The sequence below is a fragment of the Delphinus delphis genome, chromosome 6, assembly GCF_949987515.2.
Source record: "Delphinus delphis chromosome 6, mDelDel1.2, whole genome shotgun sequence".
Lineage (NCBI taxonomy): Eukaryota > Metazoa > Chordata > Mammalia > Artiodactyla > Delphinidae > Delphinus > Delphinus delphis.
Genome location: NC_082688.1, coordinates 601,975 through 624,503, shown reverse-complemented (window position 1 = coordinate 624,503; position 22,529 = coordinate 601,975). Strand labels below are relative to the sequence as shown.

Genomic DNA, 22,529 nt, shown 5'->3' with positions numbered 1-22,529 from the left:
CACGTAGCACAGGCCGCTCTGCTATTAATAATTTCCATACGTCGTGCTCCCATTATGAGCAAAAATAACTAGCCGGGCAGCCCGGCCCCGCCCCCTGCAGCTCACAGAAGGCCCAAAATAGCGGCCTGGGAAAGGCTGCTCCGGTGGAGGCCTGGACCGCGCGGCGGGGGCGCGGGGCTGGGGGGCCTCTCCCTGCGCGGCACTGACCCGGCGCCCCGCGGCCTGGCCGGTGTCCAGGAGCTCAGCCTCGGCCAGGCCCCAGGGGGCCCAGGGCCAGGGGAAGGGGGGTGCAGGGCTTGGGCGAGGGGGATAAAGCAGAAATGGGGGAGGGGCTGGGGCGGGGCCAGGGAAGGAGCCAGGGTTGAGGAGAGGGTGCAGGGCTTGGGGGAGGGGCCCAGGGCTGCGGGCAGGGCGCAGGTGCCACCACGTGGGGGCCTTCCTGGGCACCACTCCAGCCTCACAGGATGGCACCGACCTCTTCTGGACGGGAAACCCCCGAGAAGTTGAGGGAGATCCGGACCCTCATCCAAGAAGGCCAGAGTGCCCACACTGGCGGCCTCACACACTTTATTCAGAACCTGGGGTGGTCAGAACCCCGTCCCCAGTGTCCTGCATCTGCTGGACCCTTGCCTGGCTTCCAGGCTACTGAAGGGCCAACATCTGGACCTGGGCTTGGTCGGGCCATGCCACGGTTGCAGAAGGGGCCGTGGGAGGGACGACTGGGGGCCTGGGACCCTCCTACCCCCCAGATCAGGCCCTGGGCAGTGACCTGGGAGTGGGGAGGGGAGGGGGCAGCGAGGTGAGCCCCTTGCTTCTCACCACTCTGCTGGGCTGTCGGCCTCCATCGTCTGAGGATCCAGCTCCTCAACAGGCCCCCCCCGTCCCCCTCCCCGTGAGGGGTGCACAGCCCTGGCCACAGGACGACACTGTCAGAGGGTTTGGGTCCCCTTCTCTCTGCCTGCTTCCTCCAGGGCAGCCAGCCTCTATCCAGGCCAGGCTGGAGCCTCTGTGCACCCAGGCTGCCCTCTTTTGGCCAGGCAGCCTGCGTGGACACTGAGGGGTGTGGCCAGAGCATCCAGGGCTGGAAGGCCATGGACACCCCCAGGGACAGTCTGGGAAGTGCCCTTGTCCTGCCCCCGCAGCCCTGGGGAGCTCCGTAGCCTGGAGGCTGGGGGGCACAAGACGAGGAGGGGGACCGTTTGGCCTCACCCGGCCACGGGAGGGCGCCCTAACTCCATCGGGGGCGGCCACGGTTACCTGGCAGCAGAACCTCCTCTAGGAAGCCCCCGGCCTGGACTCCACCTTGGATCTATTGGGCCTGGCTGAGAACTGGATTCTGGTCACTTCTCAGTCTGAGCTTCTGCTGAGGGGCCAGCAGGCCAGGCTGCCCACGGCTTACCCCCAGTCACGTGGCCACGTGGGGGGCCCCGCGGATGCAGGAAGATCGCCTGCTGGCCCAGGTGCCTGCAACTGGCTCCAGACCCAGGCCGGGGAGCAGGCCCAATGGGAGGAGGGCAGTGGCCGGGACCTGCAGATGGACACTGCCCAGGGCTGGGCCCACCTGGCACCTTGCGGGCCTCCCTGACCTCCGCCCAGGAGGCTGAGAGCCAGCCACCGAGAAGCGGGCTGCCCTGCAGCCGGGTCAGGGTGGGGCTGCAGGGACCTCTGACCAGACGGACCCCAGAGCTGCCGCTTTGGGGGAAAGTAACCAAGAAGACCAGAGGGGCTGGGGCGGTGACAGCGGGAAGAGCCCTGCACGGACGCCCGACTGCCCGCTCGGCCAACAGGGGGGCTGGGCAGGTGCCCAGACCCGGCGGCCGGGCCCCGGGACGGGCCTTCCGTCCTCGGCGGCTCAGCGCGGGCCTGGAGCCAAGGGGCTTTTTTTTTTTTTAAAGCAAAGCTATCTTTTTACCTTGATAAGCTGTTTAAAAAATGTAAATAAAATAATGCAGCAGACAAAAGCAGGCATTCACGCGGCTGGGGCCGGCCGCCGCCCTCGACATGAAATATCGCAGCGCATTAAGTCGTGAGTCCCCGCTAATCCGAGCGGACAGGCCTGAAGGCGGCCCCTCGGCGGCGCGGCGGTGGGCACTGGAGCGTGCACTGCCTGCCGGGCCGCCCCGCTCGGGGACAATGGCCTTTCTTCGCACGAGGGGCCTGTGCGGGACAAGAGCCCCCTTTGTGTGCAAGTCTTGCCTCAGAGCGCAAGGGAGGCGCATTCGGCCGCCCAGACGCTCTTTGAAAGGCCTGAGCGTAACAGGAGACGCAACACACCAGCCCGCCTTCTGCCTCGGCGCCCGTTCAGCCCCGGCCGAGCCCCGAGCAGCCGGGCGCCCGGCCCCTGCGCCGCCATCGTGGCCGCGCAGCACATCCTCCACCTGGGCCTGGGCCGCACACCTCCGTTCCGACGGGCCTCCTCACCGGGAAGAGGGCCCCGTGTGGGGTGGGCCTGGGACCCGCCTGGGTGCCGGCCGCACCCCACGCCTGTTGGCACCCTGGCGCCAGAAACTTTGGGCCCCACGAGGCAGCGGGGGAGGTGAGCCCGGAGGGAGCCTCTGGGCCCTGGGTGCTGGACTCACCACCCAGGGAGAGGGCACCTTTGAGCCGGGCGCCCGGGGCTGCCCCACCTCCCCTGCCCTGCAAGGGCATCGCGTGTCTCGCATCTCGGGGTGCGCGGAGCCCAGGGCCCCCTGCGCCTGCAGCACAGCTCAGAGCTTCGCTGACAGCGCCCCCTTGCTGCTCACCCGTGGGCCCCGCCGCTCCCGACCTCAGCCGCAGACGGGTCATCCGCGGTGAACACTGGGCCAGGACCCCAGAGCTCCCGCTGCATCTCAGAACCTTCCGGGCTTCAACGAGGACCGCTGCTGCTCACGAAGGACACTCAGCAAACCCACCGAGCTTCCAAAAGCCCCCAGTTCCCACCCAGAGACCTGCAGCCACTAAGCCCCACGTTTGCGCTCCTGGCCCAGCCCTGCCCACGACAAGGGAGCAAAACGCCCTCCCCCTCGGGCGGCCCCCAACCCACATGCGTCGCACACGCTGGGGACCCTGACTGACGTGGCTGAGAATCTGCGCCCCAAGCCGGCACGATGCCCCACAACCGATCTTCTGAAAACCACAGGTGTGCCGGGGCCGGTCCCTGGGGTGGGAGCCAGCAGGGCCCTCGGGACGCAGACCCTCACAGGGTCACCACCACTGGCCCGACCCAGTCCGAGGGACCCAGCAAACAGGCAGGGGTGGGCACCACCCAGAGCGTGGCCCCCGGCTCTGGGGCAGGGCCGCACGACAGGTCCGGGAGGCCGAGCGCAGCCTACAGATGCCCGGCCACGTGCTCTGTTACCGACCAGGACTAGAGCACAGTGGCCAGTCCCCCGGCCTGGCGTGGTCGTGGCTTCAGGGCCCCCCACGCAGGGAGGGTCTGTCCTCATGGAGCAGCAGCTGGGCCCCAAGGGGCCTCGGCTCCCCTGCCCCCAGGCCAGCACAGGACCAAGTGACCTTTGGGTGAGTCTGGGCAGGGGCAGGAGAAGACAGAAGCGGGCCCCGGGTCTGATCTGGGCCCGGGGCACAGAGACTGCGGCTAGCTTCTCCCACACCCGCACTTCTCAGCCCCCCGGAGAGCAATTCTGGGAGTTAACAAAGGGAGCTGGGCCGCAGCCACGCGGGCTTCTGGGCCAGAGCTGGGCGTCCCCACGCTGCTGACCAAGGGGGAGAGGCCGGCGGGCACCTGGGGAGGAAGGGCCCTGAGCGTGGTGCAGACCAGGCAGGGTGTGGGGGGCTGTACCCAGCCTCTTTCTCAGTCGGTCAGCGCGAGGGGCTCCCAGGGCCGCCACACCAGGCACGAACCTGACATGGTCCCCAGAGCAGCTGGTCCCCAAAAGCCTGCACACCAGACATGAGGCCCCCTGCAAGGCCCCCCACGCTGGAGGGCAGAGGGGACACTTCTGGGCTCGGCGCCTCGAGCCCCAGCCTGGCTCCTGCCCACCCCGCTGACCCACGTGGAGGCCCAGCCCGTGGACGAGAGGCCCAGAGCCACAGGGAGGGTCTCACTCACTTCTTTGAACTTGCCCTCCTGGTGCAGCCGGTGGACTTGAGCCAGCAGGGGGCTCCGGTCTGCGTCCTGCAGCTGGAAGATGCTGACCAGTGGCTCTATGAGGCCGGGGGGGCTCTCGGCGAGAAGCTTGACCGCACGGGCCTGCAGCTGCTTCAGCCCTGGGCTGCCCTGGAGGCCCCAGACCCAGCTTCAGTGGAGGCGGCAACCGGAGTCGCGGGGCCTGATGCGGGTGGGGGGTTGGTGCTTGGGCAGGCCCAGTGCGGCCAGCACCCGGCAGCCCAGAGCCAGTGGGTGGACGCTGTGGGTGAGCAGGGGCTGGCTGGCAGGGGCACAGGCAAGGGAGCCGAGGTCGGCCCGGCGTGTGGCTCTCGGGAGGCCGAGAGCCCCCGACCACCGTGGGCGACCTCCACAGGCCTCAGGGGCCCGGCCAGGTGCGCGTGGGAAGCCCGTGCCGAGGCCGGGACGGGCTGGGAAGGGGCAGGCTGTGGGCCGCGGGCAGGGCTCACCCGGGCCGGCCCCGGGCACAGCTGTGCCTGCAAGCAGCGCTTCAGCTCACGGGTGACCCAGGCCTCCAGGGAGGGGCCCTTCCCCCGCCAGCCCCGGCTGCTGTCCAGCATGTCCAGGAGGGCGGCGAGCGGGTCCTCCAGGGCGGCGAATCCCCTCTGGGCTTCCTCCCGGAGCTGTGGAGACACAAGGCCTCGCTGTGTTGAGTCCTCCTGCCGGCCTCCCCCACCCGCACGGAGCCGCCCACACCTTCCTGGTCCGCTGCACCCAGGCCGGGCACAGGGACCGTCCAGGCCAATGGTCCTGCAAAGGCTGGGGCTTGCTCCCCAGGCCAGACCCTGGGCGGAGCTCCTCTGTGCCCTGACCACCCGCGTGGCACGCATGGGACATGGCGCTGGCCCTTCAGAGACGGTGACAGGTCAGCAGGGTCCAGCAAGCAACAGGAGACGGAAAAAAGGAAAAAACCCCAACTGAAAAATGCCTTTTGTTTACTTTTCTACCTCCTGTGCTGGGAAGCTCTGGGGGACACGTAAGAGCTGCAAGACAGAGACAAGAACAGGTGTGTCCCCAACACCCACGTCCAGGGGGACAACATGCATCTCACCACCGTCTCTAGAGCAGCCGGGCGTCCTCTGCGTGACCAGCAGGGCCCTGTGCACGGCCAGCCCGCCACGCCCTGCCCGCTCCAGTGGTTCAGGTCACTGTGGCTCCCTTGACCGAGGACCTGCTGGGGTCCGGCCCAGGGTGGACCTGCAGGCGTCAAGTGTGAGCTCAGGGGGCCGAAGCCCTCGCACCCAAGGGCTCTCTGGAAGGGGCTGCCCTCGCTGTGGCTGTTGGAACTCACCTGAGATGGCCTCAAACAGACCCTGAGGACAGCTGTCACCCTCCAGGATGGATAGGCAAGGCCACACACACCTCTCAGGGGTCTGAAGGGCACCAGCAGGGGGCTGCGGTTCCCACAGAGCCTGGGGGCCACCGTCCAGCATTGCCCGAGGAGGGGGCGGGGTCTCCATCAGCACCACACCCCTTGCTTGGGAAAAGGAAAGGTCTAGAAGGACCCAGCTCTGGCCTTTGGATTTGGATTTCCACGTGTGCTCAGGAGGGTGGTCCTGGGGACGGCCCTGGGGACCTGGCCCTCAGCCACCAGAGGGAAAAAGCTGCACTAAGGGGAGCTCACAATGAAAAACAACAGGACACACAAGGAGCAATTCACCATGATGGTGACCGCAAGCAGGGTGATCAAAGCTCTAAGAGTAAAGAACAGTAAGGTACCGGTTTGGGGATGAAAATAGAATATAAATATGTCTAGAATTATACAAGAAAATAAATCAAAACTAAGTAAAGAATAAGACGCAAGTGGCCCTGAGCGGTAGCTGCAGCCCTGGGGTGGAACTCACGCACCAGGTTTGGGCCCCAGGGGTTTACGTCTGGCCCCGTGTCGCCCTCCCGTGCTACCCCTGCCCTTGGCGTGGTGGGCTCAGCGTCCATGTCGACGATCCTCCGGACCCCTGGCTCTGAGACCCTGGCTGACCTCCTCTCTCCTTCCCTCCTGCCCTCTGGCCTCCCCTTCGTCTCCAGATTCCCCGTCCTGTCCGGTCCCTGAAAACTCCACGTGCTCTGCTGGGCTCCAGCTGCTCTCATGCGGCCGCCCCCTGGGTCCCTCTGCTGCTCCCGTGGCCCCCAGGACACTCTGGCTCACCTGCACCCTCGTCCTCAGGGCTCGAGCCACCGCATCTCCAGCTGCTGGCCCCTCGGTTATCACACACGTCTGAGCTTGGACTGCACAGCGTGGTGCCGGCTGCTCACAGGAACCCAGGACGAGCCCTGGTGAGCAAACGTGTGTCCCCTCCAGGCGGGAGCTTTCGCCAAGTAGGGAACTCGGAGTGTTTATATAACTAACCACAAAACAAGCCTGTCCTGTGCAAAAACCAAAACAGATGGACCGGGCTCCTTCACAGCCAGAAACAAACAGCTAAGCGACATCAAGACACAGCCCTGTGTTTCTCTGGAAATGTTGAAGGAGACACGGCGAAAATCAGAAAACAGGAAGGACGATGGACCCCTACACATCAAACCGGTGACGAACAGAACTCGGGGGGAAGGTGCGGCGTTAAATGCAGCATCGGAAACCAAGACTCCTGGAAACCGATGCCTTGGGCGTCCGGCTACCTGAAGGCTGAGATCAGCCCCGGGAAAGAGGCACAAGGCCGGGGGAGGGGCAGCGCTGCCGGGAGACGCGGGGGTCAGGAACCGGGAGGGACCTCCGGCCGAAACCGTGGTGACGTGGAGGAAGCGGACGCTTCCCAGAGAAATAAATCCAGAGACAGACACTCTGCCCAGGAACAACCATTAGGGAGACCGCCCCCAGGCTTCATTTGCAGGCCCCCCACCCGTGCCCCGCCGCCCCCGGGGCAGCGCCCGGCTCGTCCTCAGGCTCTGCGGGCCTCTGGCTCCTGCCTTCAGTGAACAGGGATGGAGGGTCGAGCCGAGCTCCCAAGCCGGCTCACCGTGACACCAGGGCAGAGGATGCCACCTCGCAACGAGCCCGCTCCCAACTGGAGGGCTGAAGAGCGCCACAGCCCCGTTGCCTGAGTCTCACCCTCAAGCCACACGGCACGAAACTGGAAAATCAAAAAACGTTTGGCTTTTGCAAAAACTCTGGATTCTCCAGCTGATGGCTAGAGACGGCTGCTCTCAGGCCTGAGCGCAGGCAGTGGATGGGCCGCTATCTGCCCAAGGCCCCGCAGCTCAGCCGGGCGGGGAGCCCAGGCCTGTCCAGAGAGGAGGCCGGCTGCCGGCCCTCCTCCACCACGCAGCGCTGTGGAAGCCTGGAGTTTACCTGCTCCGGACGCCTGCCCGACCAGCCTGCCCCAGGTCTGGGTGCCCTGCCCACCCTCGGCGGGCAGCTGGAGGCCAGGCTGGCACGAGAGGATGTGGCCCTCTCCCTCCAGCCACGCGTGGGCCCGTCCTCCCCAGAGCCAGGGCAGCCTCCCTCGCCCTTTCCATGCCTCAAGGGAGCAAAGTGCAGGGAAGGAGCGGCCGAGGGCCAGTAACTGCACCACCCCGGGGGCCGCGAGGCAGAGCTGTCCTCCTGGCACAGGTCACGGCGGGACACGGTCTGGGCAGTGGCAGCTGCCACTGCAGGACCCCCAAGTGGCCGTGGAAGACCCTGGCAGCCTCCCCGCCAGAGCTCCTCCCGCCGGACCACACGCATCCCCCCCGCTGTCCAGGCGGGCTGTCCTGCTGCCCCTCTGGGAGAGCTGGTGGTGGGCACAGGCCCTCCCTGCCTGCTCTGAGCGTCCAGCAGGCCTCGTCCCACGGCTCCAATCCCATGCACCCCCCAGAACATTCCGACACGGCAGCCTGCCGAGGCTGGCGGCCAGGTGCCCACACCCCGAGGGCTCACCTGGCCCAGCTCCCGAGTGGACCACAGCGTCTGCAGGGTCTGCAGGAGCAGCAGCGGGTCCCGGCCTGAGGGGACAAGACAGGGCCGAGGAGGGGCTGAGGGGCAGGCGGGGGCCGAGGCCTGGGGGCTCCCGCAGACGCTGCCCAGCGCTCACGGCCCCTTGTGCCCTCTCTGCCCCTTCCCCAGGACCGTGGCCCCGCCACCCAGCAGGGCTGCTTCCCGCAGTGCCCACCGGGGTGGGCTTCCCCTGACAGCTCAGGGAGCCTGGCCTCAGATTTAAGCCGCGGTGGGTTCCGAGTGGCCGTGTGAGTGGGGAAGGGGCGTCGGCCGCCGGGGCTAAGTCAGCAGCACTGACCTGGCCCCCCACGGGCAAGGCCCGCCCAGCGGGGTACGCCGCCCACAAACCCATCCACCACCCACCATGTCTGGCCTCTGGCCCCTGCCGAGGCCCCGAGGTGGTTCCAGCCTCTGTCTCCCCCGTCTCCCCTCTGCCCTGTCCCGGCCCCGGGTAAGCCCCATGCAGGCTGGCCACTCCCCAAAGCTTCCCCACCCCCATGGCCGCTGCTCCCTGAAGCCGCTGTCCCTGCTGCAGAACGGGGCGTGGAGTCATGACACAGGTGCCACTCAGCCCGGTGCTGGCCGGGACAGGGGAGGTCGGGGTCACCCTCCTGCTGGAAAAGGGTCGGCGCCCTCAGGCGAGATCCAAGGCCAGTGCCAAGGAGAGCTCGCTGGCCTGGAAAGGTCGCTGCTGCCAGCTCTTGGCTTGCGAAAGAAAGCTGTTTCCGAGGCCAGGGGACCAGGGACCCAGCTCCGAGGTGCCCATGGCCACCAGCGCCCCCTGGCTGCGGGCCCGCCCCTGGGCCTCCGGCTCCCTGCACTCCAGGCGGGGCTCCCTCCTCCCCAGCGCCTCACCGCAGCCCTGCCAGCCTCAGCAGCACCTCCCCGGCCTAACCCACTCCCCCACCCCCACTCCCTGGCAGCCCGAGCCTTGAGGCCCAGCCCCTCCTTGCCTTGCGAGTTCTGCTTCAAAGGCCCAGGCGCTGTAACCTTTCCAGCCCCGCTGAGAAATCACAGACAAACCTTCCGGTTCTTTTTTTTTTAAGCTGAATGACCGCACTGTATGTATTTATCTATCTGGCTGCGCCGGGTCTTGGTTGCGGCATGCATGCGGGATCTAGCTCCCTGACCAGGGATCGAACCCGGGCCCCCTGCATTGGGAGCGCGGAGTCTTAGCCTTCTGGTCCTTTTGTTCAGAACCGGCAGGCGCCAAGGCCCAGAGCCCAGGGAGGACCGGAAGGAAAGCAGCCACGGGGGGTCTGGGCTCCCAGCGTGTCCCCGACCCCAGCCCAGGGAGTGGGAGAAGCCCCTGGCACTTAGCCAGGACCTCGGCCACACCTCGCACATGGTGGGGGTCAGGGTCAGGGGTCAGGACCCCAGCCATGCCCTCACATGGTGTGGGTCGGGGTCAGGCGTCAGAGTCAGGACCTGATCATCAGTGCACACACTGGGGCAGGGGAGGCCACTAACAGACTCTCCCGGCCAAATCTGGGGGATCAGGAGCCCAGGTGGCTTCACCTGCGAACCTACCCAAGAATCAGGGGGACGACGGCAACCTGCTGGCTCCATGCAGGAGGCGGGACGGAGGGAAAGGCTGGGGACCTGAGCCACACCCTGGGGGACAGCCCCCGAGCACACGGGCTCAGGGACCCGGGAGAGACGCCCGTGTACACCACAGGAGGGTCCGTCCCAGAAAGCAAGGCTGGCTGGACAACTGAAGGTCCATCAGCCTGGTTCGCTAGTGAAATAAAGGACGGAAGTCACATGATGCTCTCAATAGATGCAGAACAAGCACCTCTTAAGGGAGAGTTCTAGTTATAATTTAAGAAATAACTCAGCAAACTAGAAGAGAAGGGACTTCCTTAGCCAGACAAAAGGCGCTTATAAAAAACCCTCAGCGAACACAGAACTCAATGCTGAGAGCTTTCCCCTAAGACGCAAACACCAGGACGCCCACTGCATTCGACGCCAGTGCAGAGCGGCAAGAAGGAAACATTAAGGCCACAGAACTTAGAAAGGAAAAAATAAAAGCATCAGCACTCTGACCAATAAACTCTGGTCCCTCCAGACGATGGAATATTATTCAGCACTAAAAAGACATGAGCCATCAAGCCATGAAAAGACAGGGAGGAAACTTAAATGCCAACTACTAAGTGAGAGAAGCCAATCGGAAAAGGCTGCAGACTACGTTCGTAGTATGATTCCAACTCTATGACGCTCTGGAAAAGGCAGAACTATGGGGTCAGTATGAAGATGAGGAGTTGCCGGGGGCTTGGGGGAGGGAGGATGAACAGGAGAGCATGGGGGGTTCAGGGCAGTGAAACTACTCCGTGAACCTTCAGTAGTAGGTAACATGTCACTCTGCATCGTCCAAACCCACAGAACGTACAACGCCAAGAGTGAGCCCCAAGGTAGACTACGGACTTTGGGTGATGATGGCGTGTCCAGGCAGGTCCCTCACTCGTCACAAGTGTCCCATCTGGTAGGGATGGTGATAACGGGGGAGGTGGTGCATGTGGGAGGGGCAGGGGTAGATGGGACATCTCCACGTTCTTCTCCATTTTGCTGTGAACCGAAAACTGCTCTAAAAAATAGTCTTTAAAAATAAAAACAATACCCCAAAACGTCGTTACGCACTGAACAAATGATTCATTTTTTAGAAAGCAATGAAGAATCTAAAGACAAGTATTAGAATTACTCAATGGACTTATTTCAGCATGGATGGTGAACACAAGGACAGTATTAAGAAATCCATTGTTGGGGCTTCCCTGGTGGTCCACTGGTTAGGGCTCTGCACTTCCATTGCAGGGGGCCCGGGTTCAATCCCTGGTTGGGGAACTAGGATCCCTCAAGCCACTTTGGTGCGGCCAAAAAAAAAAAAAAAAGAAGTCCACTGTTCCCTCCATACTAGCGACAGACAGAAATGAACATTTAAAAAATATCAGGTACAGTAACATAAGAAATTTCAAATTCCTTGGGATAAATGTAACAAAAGAAGTTCATGCAAAAAATATAAAATGTCACTGAGAGGGGCTTCCCTGGTGGCTCAGTGGTTAAGAACCTGCCTGCCAGTGCAGGGGACACGGGTTCGAGCCCTGGTCTGGGAAGATCCCACATGCTGCGGAGCAACTAAGCCCGTGCGCCTAAACTACTGAGCCTGTGCTCTAGAACCTGCGAGCCACAACTGCTGAGCTCGTATGCCACAACTACTGAGCCCACAAGCCACAAGTACTGAGCCCACAAGCCACAACTACTGAAGCCCGCGCGCCTAGAGCCCGTGCTCCGTAACAAGAGAAGCCACCGCAATGAGAAGCCCGCACACCGCAACGAAGAGGAGCCCCTGCTCGCCGCAACTAGAGAAAGCCCGTGTGCAGCGACGAAGACCCAACACAGCCAAAAATAAATAAATTTTAAAAAAAACGTCACTGAGAACAAAATTAAAAGGCCTGATTCAGGACGGGCTATACCGTATAATCAGTAATATGCAAAGTTGTCAATTCTCCCCAAATTAATCAGCAGAACCCACACTCTAACCCAAACAGTAGCAGTGTGAGTGGGTGCGGGGGGACTATCTTAACAACCACAGGGAAACCACAGGACCGCCCCACCCAGGCCAGAGCCACAGGGGTTAAGGCTGAGCGTGTGGCCCAGGGAGGGGGGACTTGGAGCCGGAACTGGGCCTGCATGGGCCAGGGTGTGCGGCCAGGGTGGGAAACGGCATAACCTTATTGAAAACACTGGGATGTCACCCCCATCTCACACCTACAGAAAACCCACCAGGGGCTGTAGGTCTCACCGTGAAGACAGATCAACAGAGCCTCCGCAGGGCACCTGCACAATACCTCGATGACCTCGGGACACGGTTAAGTCAAGAATTCCTACCAAAAGAAAGGGCCTAGCAGGCGCCAGCCAGAGGTCTCCCTCTTCCCCACTGGGCTCTGCAGACCACGCCCAGTGCAAGGAAAGTCTGACACGGTCAGGCTGGGCCAGGCTGCTCTCTGTTCACGGCTCCCCCAGGCCCAGTGCCCTTTTGGGTCCAAGCCACAGGCCAGGCTGCACCCTCGGTCACTCACACCCTCGGCCTTCAAGCCGCTGCCCAAGCGCCGCTGACCCGCCGGCCTGGCCCCCTCACCTGACACTGCACGTGGGATGTGGGTTTGCTGTCTGTCCCCTCCCGATGCTGCCAGCTCCCGGCGGTGACCATGTTGGCCCTGTTCAAGGCCGTGGCCCAGGCCTTGAGGGACACTCTATAGTGACTGCTGGACGTGCCAAGGCCAGACTTGCACACGCAGACAAGGTCACCAGCTTCCGTGGCCATGGGCAGACACCCGGGAAGCCCAAGTTGGAGCTGGAGGGGCCCCGGGGCCGGTGTGAACGTGGGCCCGGGCCTGAGTGCAGCAGGCACCAAAGGCCGGCACAAGGAGGACTCATCGAGCACGGGGTGCCCGGCCCGGGGCCACCCTGCCAGCCGAGAGTGGGCCAGTCCCGCTCCCTCGACACAGGGATGCACCACAGGAGGCCGGGCTGAGCTAGGAGGGCGGGCACGGGGGCCTTCCGTACACAGCGTGGACATCAGCCGTGGCTGCAGCCTGGCCACCGCTGCCACCTCCCCAGCCTGGGCCCGGGACTGGGCCACCCTGATATCCTGGACCCGCTGGCCAGGGGTGGCCAGACGGCAGGTCAGGGGCGGCAGGGCAGGTGGCCTCTGGCCTGGTACCTGCCCCCTGACACCGCCCCAGGAGCACGTGGGTGAGGGCGGGCGGGCAGCAGTGTGTCCAGAGGACACTGAAGCTCAAGCTCAAGAATCAAACTTCGGGGCCTCCCCGGTGGCGCAGGGGTTAAGAATCCAATCCCAGTGCCGGGGACGCGGGTTCGAGCCCCGGTCCGGGAAGATCCCACATGCCGCGGAGCAGCTGAGCCCGGGCGCCACAACGACTGAGCCTGCGCTCTAGAGCCCGCGAGCCACAACTACGGAGCCCGCGTGCTGCTCCTACTGAAGCCTGTGCGCCTGGAGCCCGTGCTCCGCAACAAGAGAAGCCACCACAATGAGAAGCCTGTGCACCACAGAGAAGAGCAACCCCCGCTCGCCGCAACTAGAGAAAGCCCGCACGCAGCAATGAAGACCCAGCGCAGCCAAAGATACACAAATAAATTAAAAAAAAAAAAAAAAGCACTGCTGAAGACAGAAGAATAGAGAGAAAGGCAACGGGCCCCAAACAAGTGGTTCATCTCTCAGGATCCCAGATTCTGTGGGTCAGGAATTTAGACGGGCTCCTCCCCAGGGCCTCAGGCACACACCCGAGCCCGGCTCCCAGGGCAAGGCCTCGGGAAGCACCACTCAAGGGCAGAAGCAGACCCCACCTTGTGGGAAGGCGTTGTGAGCCCCCAGTCCTGCCTGACACTGGGATGAGATGGCGTCAGATGCCTCTTTGGCCAACCATAAATGTCATGAAATCCAGTAAAAACAGCAACGGATTTCTGCAGAAGCAAGCAAGATATCCTGACGTCTACATGGAAAATAAACAAGAAACGAGAGAGAAGCAACGAGAGGTTTAGTCCTGCCGGATGCAGCAGGTCATAAAACCACCGCCACCAGATAGCGTGATGCAGCAGGTGAACAGAGCAGAAAGCCGGGGAGACTCCACCCGTGGGGAGCTCAGTGTTGCTGCGTGTCCCAGTGGTCCTCCAGGACGGACTGGACCCATTCCTCACCTCTCCCAGCAAAATAAATTCCACCGGGTCAAAGACTAACGAGGATCACAGCTAACGCCTCCACAGCCCACACGCAGGCAGTCTTTCATTCACAGATGGAGCTAAGCATAGGGCAACAACTATTTTTCTCAGGTAAGGAAACAGAAAGGTCACACAGTCAGGAAGGTGGGTGCTGTGTCGCCTGTTTTCACAGCCTCCCTCAGGTCACAGCCCAAGGGTGGTTCCACAGCCCCAGGGGCTGGGGGGCCCCCCACCCCAGCCCTGACACAGGGAGGGCCAGGCCTGGAGGTTCCGGGTACTGCACGAGCCTGTGAGGGGTGGCGGGGCGGGGACGGGGCTTCCTGGAGGGTCGCGCCTGCCCCTCCCTCCATGCTGAGAAGTGATTCAGCTCTGTCTGCCTGACTTTCGAATTTCCCAAGGAAGGGGGATCCACTGCTGCCCGAGACCCTGGGGCCTGCTGGACTTCAGCCCGCAGCTTTTCTGATTCAGGTACACTTGCTCATCCAAAGGCCACGATTTCAGGAGAAAACCAATTTTTGAGCCCAGCTGACTTCTCAGTTGGGGAATGTTTTCTTGTTCCCAGGAGAGGGGAGGACGGGAGGGAAGGGCCACAGGTCTTCCCCGGCCTGTCCCTTCCCCTCTTGCCCCCAGCATCAGGACAGGCGGGGGAGGGTGGCATCCAGATGGTCCAGGACAAGTCGAGGCCCTGGGGCCTCGGGTGTCAGAGTCCGGGGGCCACAGGTGAGGAGGGTCCTGCTCTTGGCAAAACCAGCAGAGGCGCCAGAAGCATCCTGGGGGAGGTACCCAGATCCTGGTGGAGAGATGCCCACTGAAGAGGGCTTCCCTGGCCTGCGGTCACTCACAGCAGGCCAGGGGCTGTGTCTGATCCCCAGTCCCAACAGGGTGGTGTCAGGTCCTGAAGACTCTGCACACCGGGGACAGGTGGGGAAAAGCACGGTCTGAAGGTCTGGGGAATCTTGAGCAGAAAACGAGCCCATTGTGGGCGGCTGAGGGTGCCTGGGCAGCCCCCCGGAGACTCTGCTTGGAGCAGGCTGTGTGCACCTGCGGAGGACCCCACAGGAGACGGGGGGCCGACTCCACAGCCTCTCAGGACCCTGGGGTGGGTGAGCAGAGGCTGGGAAGAGGCCCCAGGTTCCCCACCACCTGCAAGAAGGGGCAGCACTTTGCTTACTTACTGGGGGCTCTCCCTCCCACCCCTGTGCCCACCAGAGGTCCCCAGCCCGGTACAGGGACGGCCCCCCAGGACGCCAGGGGCCATCAGGGAGGGGCGCCCCACTCTCCAACCGGACACCCGATCCCAGCCTGGGAGGAGCCCCTCCTTCTCCAGCCTTGGTCTCCTCTTCCACGTCACCACCTGTCCTTGGTGGGGTGAGATCAGGCTTCACGTGGCCCCGCGTCTGCCCTGCCCACAACACTCACCAAACGCAGGAGACACTCAGAAAGAAAGCCTCCCGGAGCCCACAGACACCACCGCGAGGAGTTCGGGGCTCCCGGAGGAGAAACGGAAGGCAGAGCCTCCGCTCTCTTGGGGCCAGGGACCATGTGGGATCCCGGGGCTCCCAAGCTGGAAGCGCCAGTCTGGGGCCCTCACTCTTCAGACACCTCCCAGCCCCCCCGTCCTCTCTCCCTCTTGGCAGGACTGATAAGATGCCTTGTGTCCGCACTTGGTGTGGGGCACAGAGCCAGGCTCCAGAGAGAACCCCGCCGTGCCCACCAGCCCCCTGCACCCAGCTTCACCCACACTTCAGTGTGGGCTCCCTGAAGTGTCCGTCCAGTCATGGCCAACCCTCGGTGTCAGACATGAAGCAAGTGGCCAGGAGGCGGTCCACTGCAGGACCACGAGGCCACATTTCCCAGGGCAAAGGGAGGTGCCCGCCCGCGGCCCTCAGGACAGGAAGGACGTGGCAGCAGCCACCTGCCTGCTCCCGTCCACACCTGAGGCCGCTCCACACGTCCCAGGCCCTTAGAAAGCCACATCGCCTGGACGCCTCCCACCTGGGGTCCCCGCCCGGTGCACACGCATGCACCTGTACACAGACCCCCCCCACACCCACCCCACGCCCAGCCCTGACAAGTGCAGCCAGGCTGGACCTGGGCCGTGCGGGGTGCAGACTCACCCATGGGGACACACTCACCACCAGCTGGGTCACCAGCAGTGTCACCAGCAGCAGGCTCTCCGGCGGCATCTCCGGCAGGGTCTCCGGCGTCCATCCTCAGGGGAAGGCAGGGAGCTGCTCAAGGGACCAGTGGAGAGGGACAGTTAGGCTGCAGGTTCCACACAGAAGGGAACGGGCCCTGACAGGCAGCCACGCAGGGCCCACTTCTGTGCTTGGGGTGGGCGTGGGGGCTCAGGTGGCCTCGGCTTCCCCGGCTGGAGCCAGGACACTCAGCACTAACCTCAGGGGGGGACCCACCATGAGGACCCCTGAGCCAGCCCACACGGGCACGCCCAGCTCCAAATCCTCCAGGCTGGCCACAAAGTGGTGCCACTCCCAGGCGGCCAACAGGGTCCTGCCAACGTGTATCTTATACAAGACGCTTTTCCATTTACGGAGCTGGTCTCGTTTTTCCTCATTTGCGGTGGGACTTCTGTCACGGCGGCACACGGCGCCGCCTGTGTAAACGCGAGTCCCGGCACGGGCCTGGAGGGCAGGGCCCTCGGGGCTCCCCCCCCAGCTCCACACGCTTTTGGCTATGCTTGAGGACATTTAGAGCCACGCTTCTCGCTAGCACGCCGATACGGTTGCTTCCTGAGCGTCCCGTCTTACACCTGACTGACCAAGCTCAAGGTGAGAATTCACTGTCACGCCCCAGCCCCCCAAACCCCGACAGCCCCTGAAACAGCTCTCCGAGCGTCTTCTGCTGACACGCTATCTGCAGGAGACAGGAGCAGAGCAGGGCTGAGCTGGGTGAACTCCGGATACTTTCCTGCCTTGTTCAGTTTGCTCCAAACTTGTGCTCTGGCCATGCAGACTGACTGGTGTCGGGCCGGCCCTCCCACTGCAGACAACGTCCACCAGACACGTTTTAGGCGGCCGACTTCTGGACAATAGGCTGTGCACGACGGGTGATGCCCAGGCTGGGGGGCCCAGGGATGGGCCGGCTCCCAGCTGGGGGCGACCTCCCAGCCAAGATCATGACCCGGAACCTGGTGAGCAGAGCATCCCTCCGGTGGAGGAGGAGGCCGCGCACCCGCGAGCCAGGGCACCAGCTGGAGGGGTCATTCAGGGCCAGAAGTGCAGGTGAGCAATGCAGGATCCCCAGGGCTCCCAGAGGCAGCTGCCCCCAGGCCGAGAGCTCGACAGGGGCACTAACAGTCAAGCAATGCTGCACACTCTGGGCTCCAGCCCAGCGACGGTGGCGAGTTAGCCCTGCCCCAGACCAACTCTGCCAAAATCTAAAACCAAGCCCCAATAAAATCCGTGGAACAGGGCTTCCCTGGTGGCACAGTGGTTAAGAATCTGCCTGCCGATGCAGGGAGCACGGGTTCGAGCCCTGCTCCGGGAAGATCCCACATGCCACGGAGCCAACTAAGCTCGTGTGCCACAACTACTGAGCCTGCGCGCCACAACTACTGAGCCCACGTGCCATAACTACTGAAACCTGCGCGCCTAAAGCCCGTGCTCCGCAACAAGAGAAGCCACCGCGATGAGAAGCCCGCGCACTGCAAGGAAGGGTAGCCCCCGCTCGCCGCAACTAGAGAAAGCTCCCGCGCAGCAACGAAGACCCAATGCAGCCAGTAAAAAAAAAGAAATAAAAAAATCCACGGAACACTCTGCATGTTGAGTCCCACCAAGATAAAGATCCACCCTAACGAAATGTCAAGCCGTGCCCCCCAGTTCAAGGTAATCGGCTAGAAATGAACTGTTCGCTAGAACAAAGGCCAACATGCTTCAGCGGAAGGTAACAATCCAGTCTCCACAGTGTAACGTTTACAATGCTCAGCACATAATATAAAAGTCACAAGACCTGCAAATAGGAGGAAAATATGACCCACGCTCAAGGGGAGAGAAATCCAGGACAGCACATGACGGAAAGCAACTCCAAGGCAGCTCACAGGTTGAATTTAGCAAAGACTTTAACACAACTATTGTAACTGTGCAAAGAATGAGTGAAAAACATGTTCAAAAAGTTAAAGGGAAATATGGTCTTAAATGAGTAAACAGAGAGGTACAAACGGAAATTACATGAAACTACATAAAAGAACTAAATGGCAGTTCTCCAATAAAAAGTATAATCACTGAAACGCAAAACCCACTGATTGGGCTTGGCCGCAGACTGGAGACGGCAGATTACAGAGTCAGTGAGTCTGAAGACAGATCAACGGAAATTATCCTATCTACAGAACGGGGGGAAAGATTAAAGAAAAAGTAACGCGACCTCTTCCCTGCTGGATTTCCTGCAAGGCCATCGTTAACAGGACTCTGACAGCACCCTAACACCTCCCCAGGATGTTCAGACAAGCCTGGAAGTCTGCCCTTGCTCCCAGAGACACCCCTTCTCGAGCCTCTGCCCGCCCGCCTCAATCCGGATGGCTGCTCTCTAGCCCGGCGGCACAGCTGCTGCGCTAGGACTCCCTCCCCATCTTCTCTCCTGGTGCATCCGGCATTTCCTGATTTGTAAGCCTTCATGTTTCTCAGTTTTCCTCCTGGTGCTAGAGGAACACATTCTCCACGAGTTTCGTGAGAAGAACTCAAGGGAGGGGCATTTGACCGGTCTTTGTTTGTCTGGAAATGTCTTCGCTGGGCACTAAGCCTCGGCTGGAAGGCTGGCTGTGCACGGGCGGCAGGTGAGAGGCCGTCCCCAGGTATGTGATGGTGACGGTCCTTCCAGCTGCTGACGTTGGTGCTGAGAGCTCTGAACCACCTGACGCCCGACCGTAGGTAGGACACTGCTCTTCTCCTCCTGGGGGACCTTCCCCTGACAGCATCCAGGTGTCAGCAGGACAGACGGATGGGGCAGGACCCCCTAGGCGTGCTCATGTCCTTCAGTCCTGGGAAACGTCCTCCTGGACGTCACTGTGGGTAACGGGCCTGGAAGACCAGTCTGTCTGTCTGTAGGGAAGGAATCCTCCCTTCCCCACCTAGGGTCTCAGTCCCCACCCACGCAGACCTCCCCAAGGCCCTGTTTCCAGCCTGGAGCCTCCCCGGCTCTGCAGCCAGGCTCTGCCAGCCCTCAGCCGTGGGCTCTGCTTTCCCAGCCTGCAAGACCCCTCTTCCCTCCTCTCTGCCTTCAAGCACTTTTGGTTTTCCTAATGTCTTTACTGTCATTTTAATGGACCTCGAGTGGGGCAGGTAATCCGGCCCCTGTGCACAGGCACCCCGCCCCTTGCCGGGACCTAACCCCAGATGGTCCTTCCCACCTCCCACCCCAAATCTGACCCAACCCCGGGGGGCCTGCCACTCCAGGAGGCTGTGTCTCTAAACAGAGACCCATCCCCACCGCACACCCTCTTTGGGTGGCCGGGGGGGGGCGCACCACCCTCCCAGCTGCCGAGTTCCCGCCAGGGAAGGGAGTGCAGCACCCCGAGCTGGTCTCTGGGCCCTTCTGCTGGCGGTGCTGTCCCAGGGCGCGTGACCGCAGCTGTCCCGTCCACACCGAGGCCCCAGCCAGGGCACTCCGCAGGGAGGAGCACTGTCCCTGCGTGCTTGTCCCGCACGAAGCAGAGGTGCCACTCACGCCCCTCACGGCCGCTGTCCCGCGAAGCCCGCCCGGTCACAGTCTCTGACGGGTCCAATGTCTGTCCCTCTTCTGCAGGCCCTTTGCTGGGGGTCCCAGAGCAGCAGTGGGCGCTGAGGGGTGGTCCAACTCCACGGCCCGCTGACGGGCCTCCGTGACCACACCCCGCCTCTCCGGGGCCCATCTGGCCGGGGCAGGGGGTGACCCTTGGGCCGGCGGAGGGTTCCCAACAGGGGGAGCTGCAAATGGCCCAGGCCCCGTGGGCCCCTCCCCGGGGAGGTGCCGGGAGCCCGGCCTGTTTCTTCCCCTGTCTTCCTGTGCTTCAGCCCAACAGTCAGGCCTCACCCAGGCCCAGTCCCCGTGGGGTCAGCTCACAGCATCACTGAGGCCTCAGCAAGGCTGAGCGCTCGTCCAGCTGGGCTGGCTCCACGGGGTCAACACCGTTGCTGGCCGCCTCTGGAGCCCCTGGCCATTCGCGGCACACAGCTGTGTCCAGATCCATCCAACCACCAGCCAGCCCGCCAAGCAAGCGGCAAACCCCGGGCCAGCGAGCTCCCGGCGGGGCTGGGGCCTGCATCCCTACGCGAGGCCAGGGTAGGGGCCGGGGCTCTCCCGGGTGCAGCGTTCTGGCTCGGCACCCTTTCCCGTCTCCCACCCGAGAACACGGGGCCAAGCACCCACCTCCCACGCGAGGGGTTAAGAGCAATTGGGTTGTTTAAATAAACCCCAAAGGGCGCCGGGGGCTTCTGAAAGGGTCTCCTGCCCTCCTCGTTCCTCCCAGCACGGGGCGGCCCGAGGGACATTCCTCCTTGAGAAGGCGGAGGCTTTATTTCTGCGGGGTGAACGTCCTGCCCACCCCGCTGCGTCAGGCCCCCGCAGGAGGAGCCCCAGCCCAGCAGTGCGCCCACTCCCTGGCGGTCACGCTCTTTCCACCCGAGCCGCTCGGGTTGCTGTCCCTGAGCTCACCGCCCTGATGGCCTCCTTCCCGCTGCAGCCGTCCACTTTGCTGGTCAGCCCAGGAAGGGGGCAAATGGCCAGTGGCTCTTTCACGGGAGGGTGCTTTTCCCTAACCCTCTCCGTTAGGGGAGTCCCTGCTGCAGGCGGGCTTCCACCTCCCTGTTGGCACCACTCTCCCCCTTTCTCTCAGGGGCACAGTGGCCAGCGCCTGGCCACTCGGAGGCAGCTGATTGGCTGGGGCCTCAGGCCGGCCCCAGGTCAGGTGGACAGAGCCAGACCCTCCTTGGGAAAGGACTGAGGCCATCGAAACTCGGCTCTGGTCTGTCCCTGAGCCCTGGAATCTGAAATCAATCTACAACCAGCCACAGCAACTAAGCCCAATGTGCTTCTGAGATTGAAAACTGCTGACAACGACCAAGTTCAAGTTCACCCCACTGCAGACTTTAAAAGTTGACCTCACTTTAAAATGAAAAAGTCTGCCTGGAGCCCAAATGGTCTTTAGCCGGAATCGTGGTGCTGGGTCTGCGGTGCGTGCCGAGGAGAACGGGCCTTCCCAGGGACAGGAGCTCCCGGAGGCCCCGCGGTGAGCGCCACCTGGCAGTTTTCAAACTTTCCTTAAATCAGAGTCACCAAATACAACTTGTTTAGCGTTGTGACTTTTGCTGAAAGGGGCTAAGCGGAGCCAAATCCCTGCAAGGAGCCCCGGCACACGACCAGATCTCCACTCACCCCAGAGGCTCCTGCTTCCCCAGCTCCACTCCCTACCTGAGCAGGAAGCCCCCAGCCCAGCAGCAAACCCACCTAGAAACAGACTCAAACCCAAGGAAGCGCGCAGGGGAGTTCCCAGAGAGACACACCTTGCAGGTCGGACTGCCTCCTCCTGAGAGCTGGGACCTACCTGGGAGCCTCCCGGGCGTCTACCAGAAGCCTACCTGTAAACCTACCTGGGCGTCTACCTGAGAGCTACCTGGGAACCTACCTGAGAGCTACCTGGGACCCTACCTGAGAGCTACTTAGCAACCTACCTAAGAGCCACCTGGGAGATGGCCTGGCCTGCTACAGGTTCTGGGGTGATCAGCGTCCCCAGACGTGCCTGCCCCATGTCCACCTGCCTCCTGCTTGGCACACTGACCAACCTGGCCCAACGCAGATGCCTCCTGGATGCCACCCCTCAGCCAGGCCCAAGGGGATCCAGCAGGCCCAGTAGGGGAAAGAGGACACCTCAGCAGGGCCACCCTCCCAGGGATGCTGCCGCCTCCAGACAGAGTGCCCCCACGTCCACCACAGCCCAGCCCCACCGAGAAGCAGAAGGGGAGTACAGAGTGGGTGCTCGTGGGCACGTCCCCCCACCCGGCCCGACTGTGCCCAGAGACCCCTCAGGTCCAAAGGAGGCCAAGCCGGGCAGGAGCCCAGCTTGGTCATGAGCTGGGCTGGGGGCACGTTCTTCAGGCCGGTCGCCCCTTCTCAAAGCAGCGTTGTGAGCGGGCGGGGCGGGGGCGGCAAAGCCTGAGACCCCGCGGGAGCCCAGAGGACGTGGGAAGGGCAGCGAGGAGTGGACGATTCACTGTTCCTGACCCGAAGCTGCCCTTCAAACGGCCCAGAAAGGAGAGCTGAAGGACCCCACAAAGAATCACATTGCTGGCCCAGGCCCGTGCCTCCCGTCCATCTGTCCATCTGCCCACCTGGCCCAGGAGAGCACAGAACACGATGCATTCTCTCAGCACCACGGGGAGTGACGGCGCGGCCTTTAGAGAGGTCAGCACAGCATTCTGGTTTGGGCGCCAGATCATGCTTCCTGTGTCATTTTTCTGTGTCGTTTTCCACAACTATGGGAGCGCTGGCTGCGTGTCCCCCCAGGTATGCCCTCTGCCCTCCATCGTGGGGCAGATGGGGTGGTGGAGGGTGATAAGGGCGGCCTCCCGGGCCCATTTCCCCACGTGCTGTAAGCGCAGAACGCACACGGGGTGACAGCAGAAAGGGCCTCAGTACTGACTTCCGTGTATCCAGTACGTGTCGCAATAGTAACATGTTGCGTATGCCAGGGTTAAATAAAATATACCACTAAAGTTAATTTCGCCTTTCTTTTTATAGAAAATTTAAAACCACACGTGTGGCTCACGTATTTCTGCTGGACACACTGGT

At 62.7% G+C, this 22,529-nt stretch overlaps 1 protein-coding gene across 3 annotated transcripts in view; it reads right to left on the bottom strand.

Annotated features, from left to right (window-relative positions):
* The window catches only part of EXD3 (exonuclease 3'-5' domain containing 3), a 76,421-nt gene that overhangs the window by 45,563 nt on the left and 8,329 nt on the right, over window positions 1–22,529 (bottom strand). For 2 of the 3 annotated variants that reach the window (XM_060013692.1, XM_060013694.1), the window contains exons 2-5: window positions 15,887–15,982; window positions 7,962–8,026; window positions 4,558–4,731; window positions 4,052–4,219 (exon numbers count right to left, since the gene is read on the bottom strand). In XM_060013692.1, the coding sequence (XP_059869675.1) occupies window positions 4,052–4,219; window positions 4,558–4,731; window positions 7,962–8,026; window positions 15,887–15,962 (483 nt within the window). In that variant the 5' untranslated portion in view covers window positions 15,963–15,982. Of the gene's footprint in view, window positions 1–4,051; window positions 4,220–4,557; window positions 4,732–5,159; window positions 5,306–5,399; window positions 5,654–7,961; window positions 8,027–15,886; window positions 15,983–22,529 lie in introns of those variants that run through there. The other variant, XM_060013693.1, reaches the window with a different exon arrangement.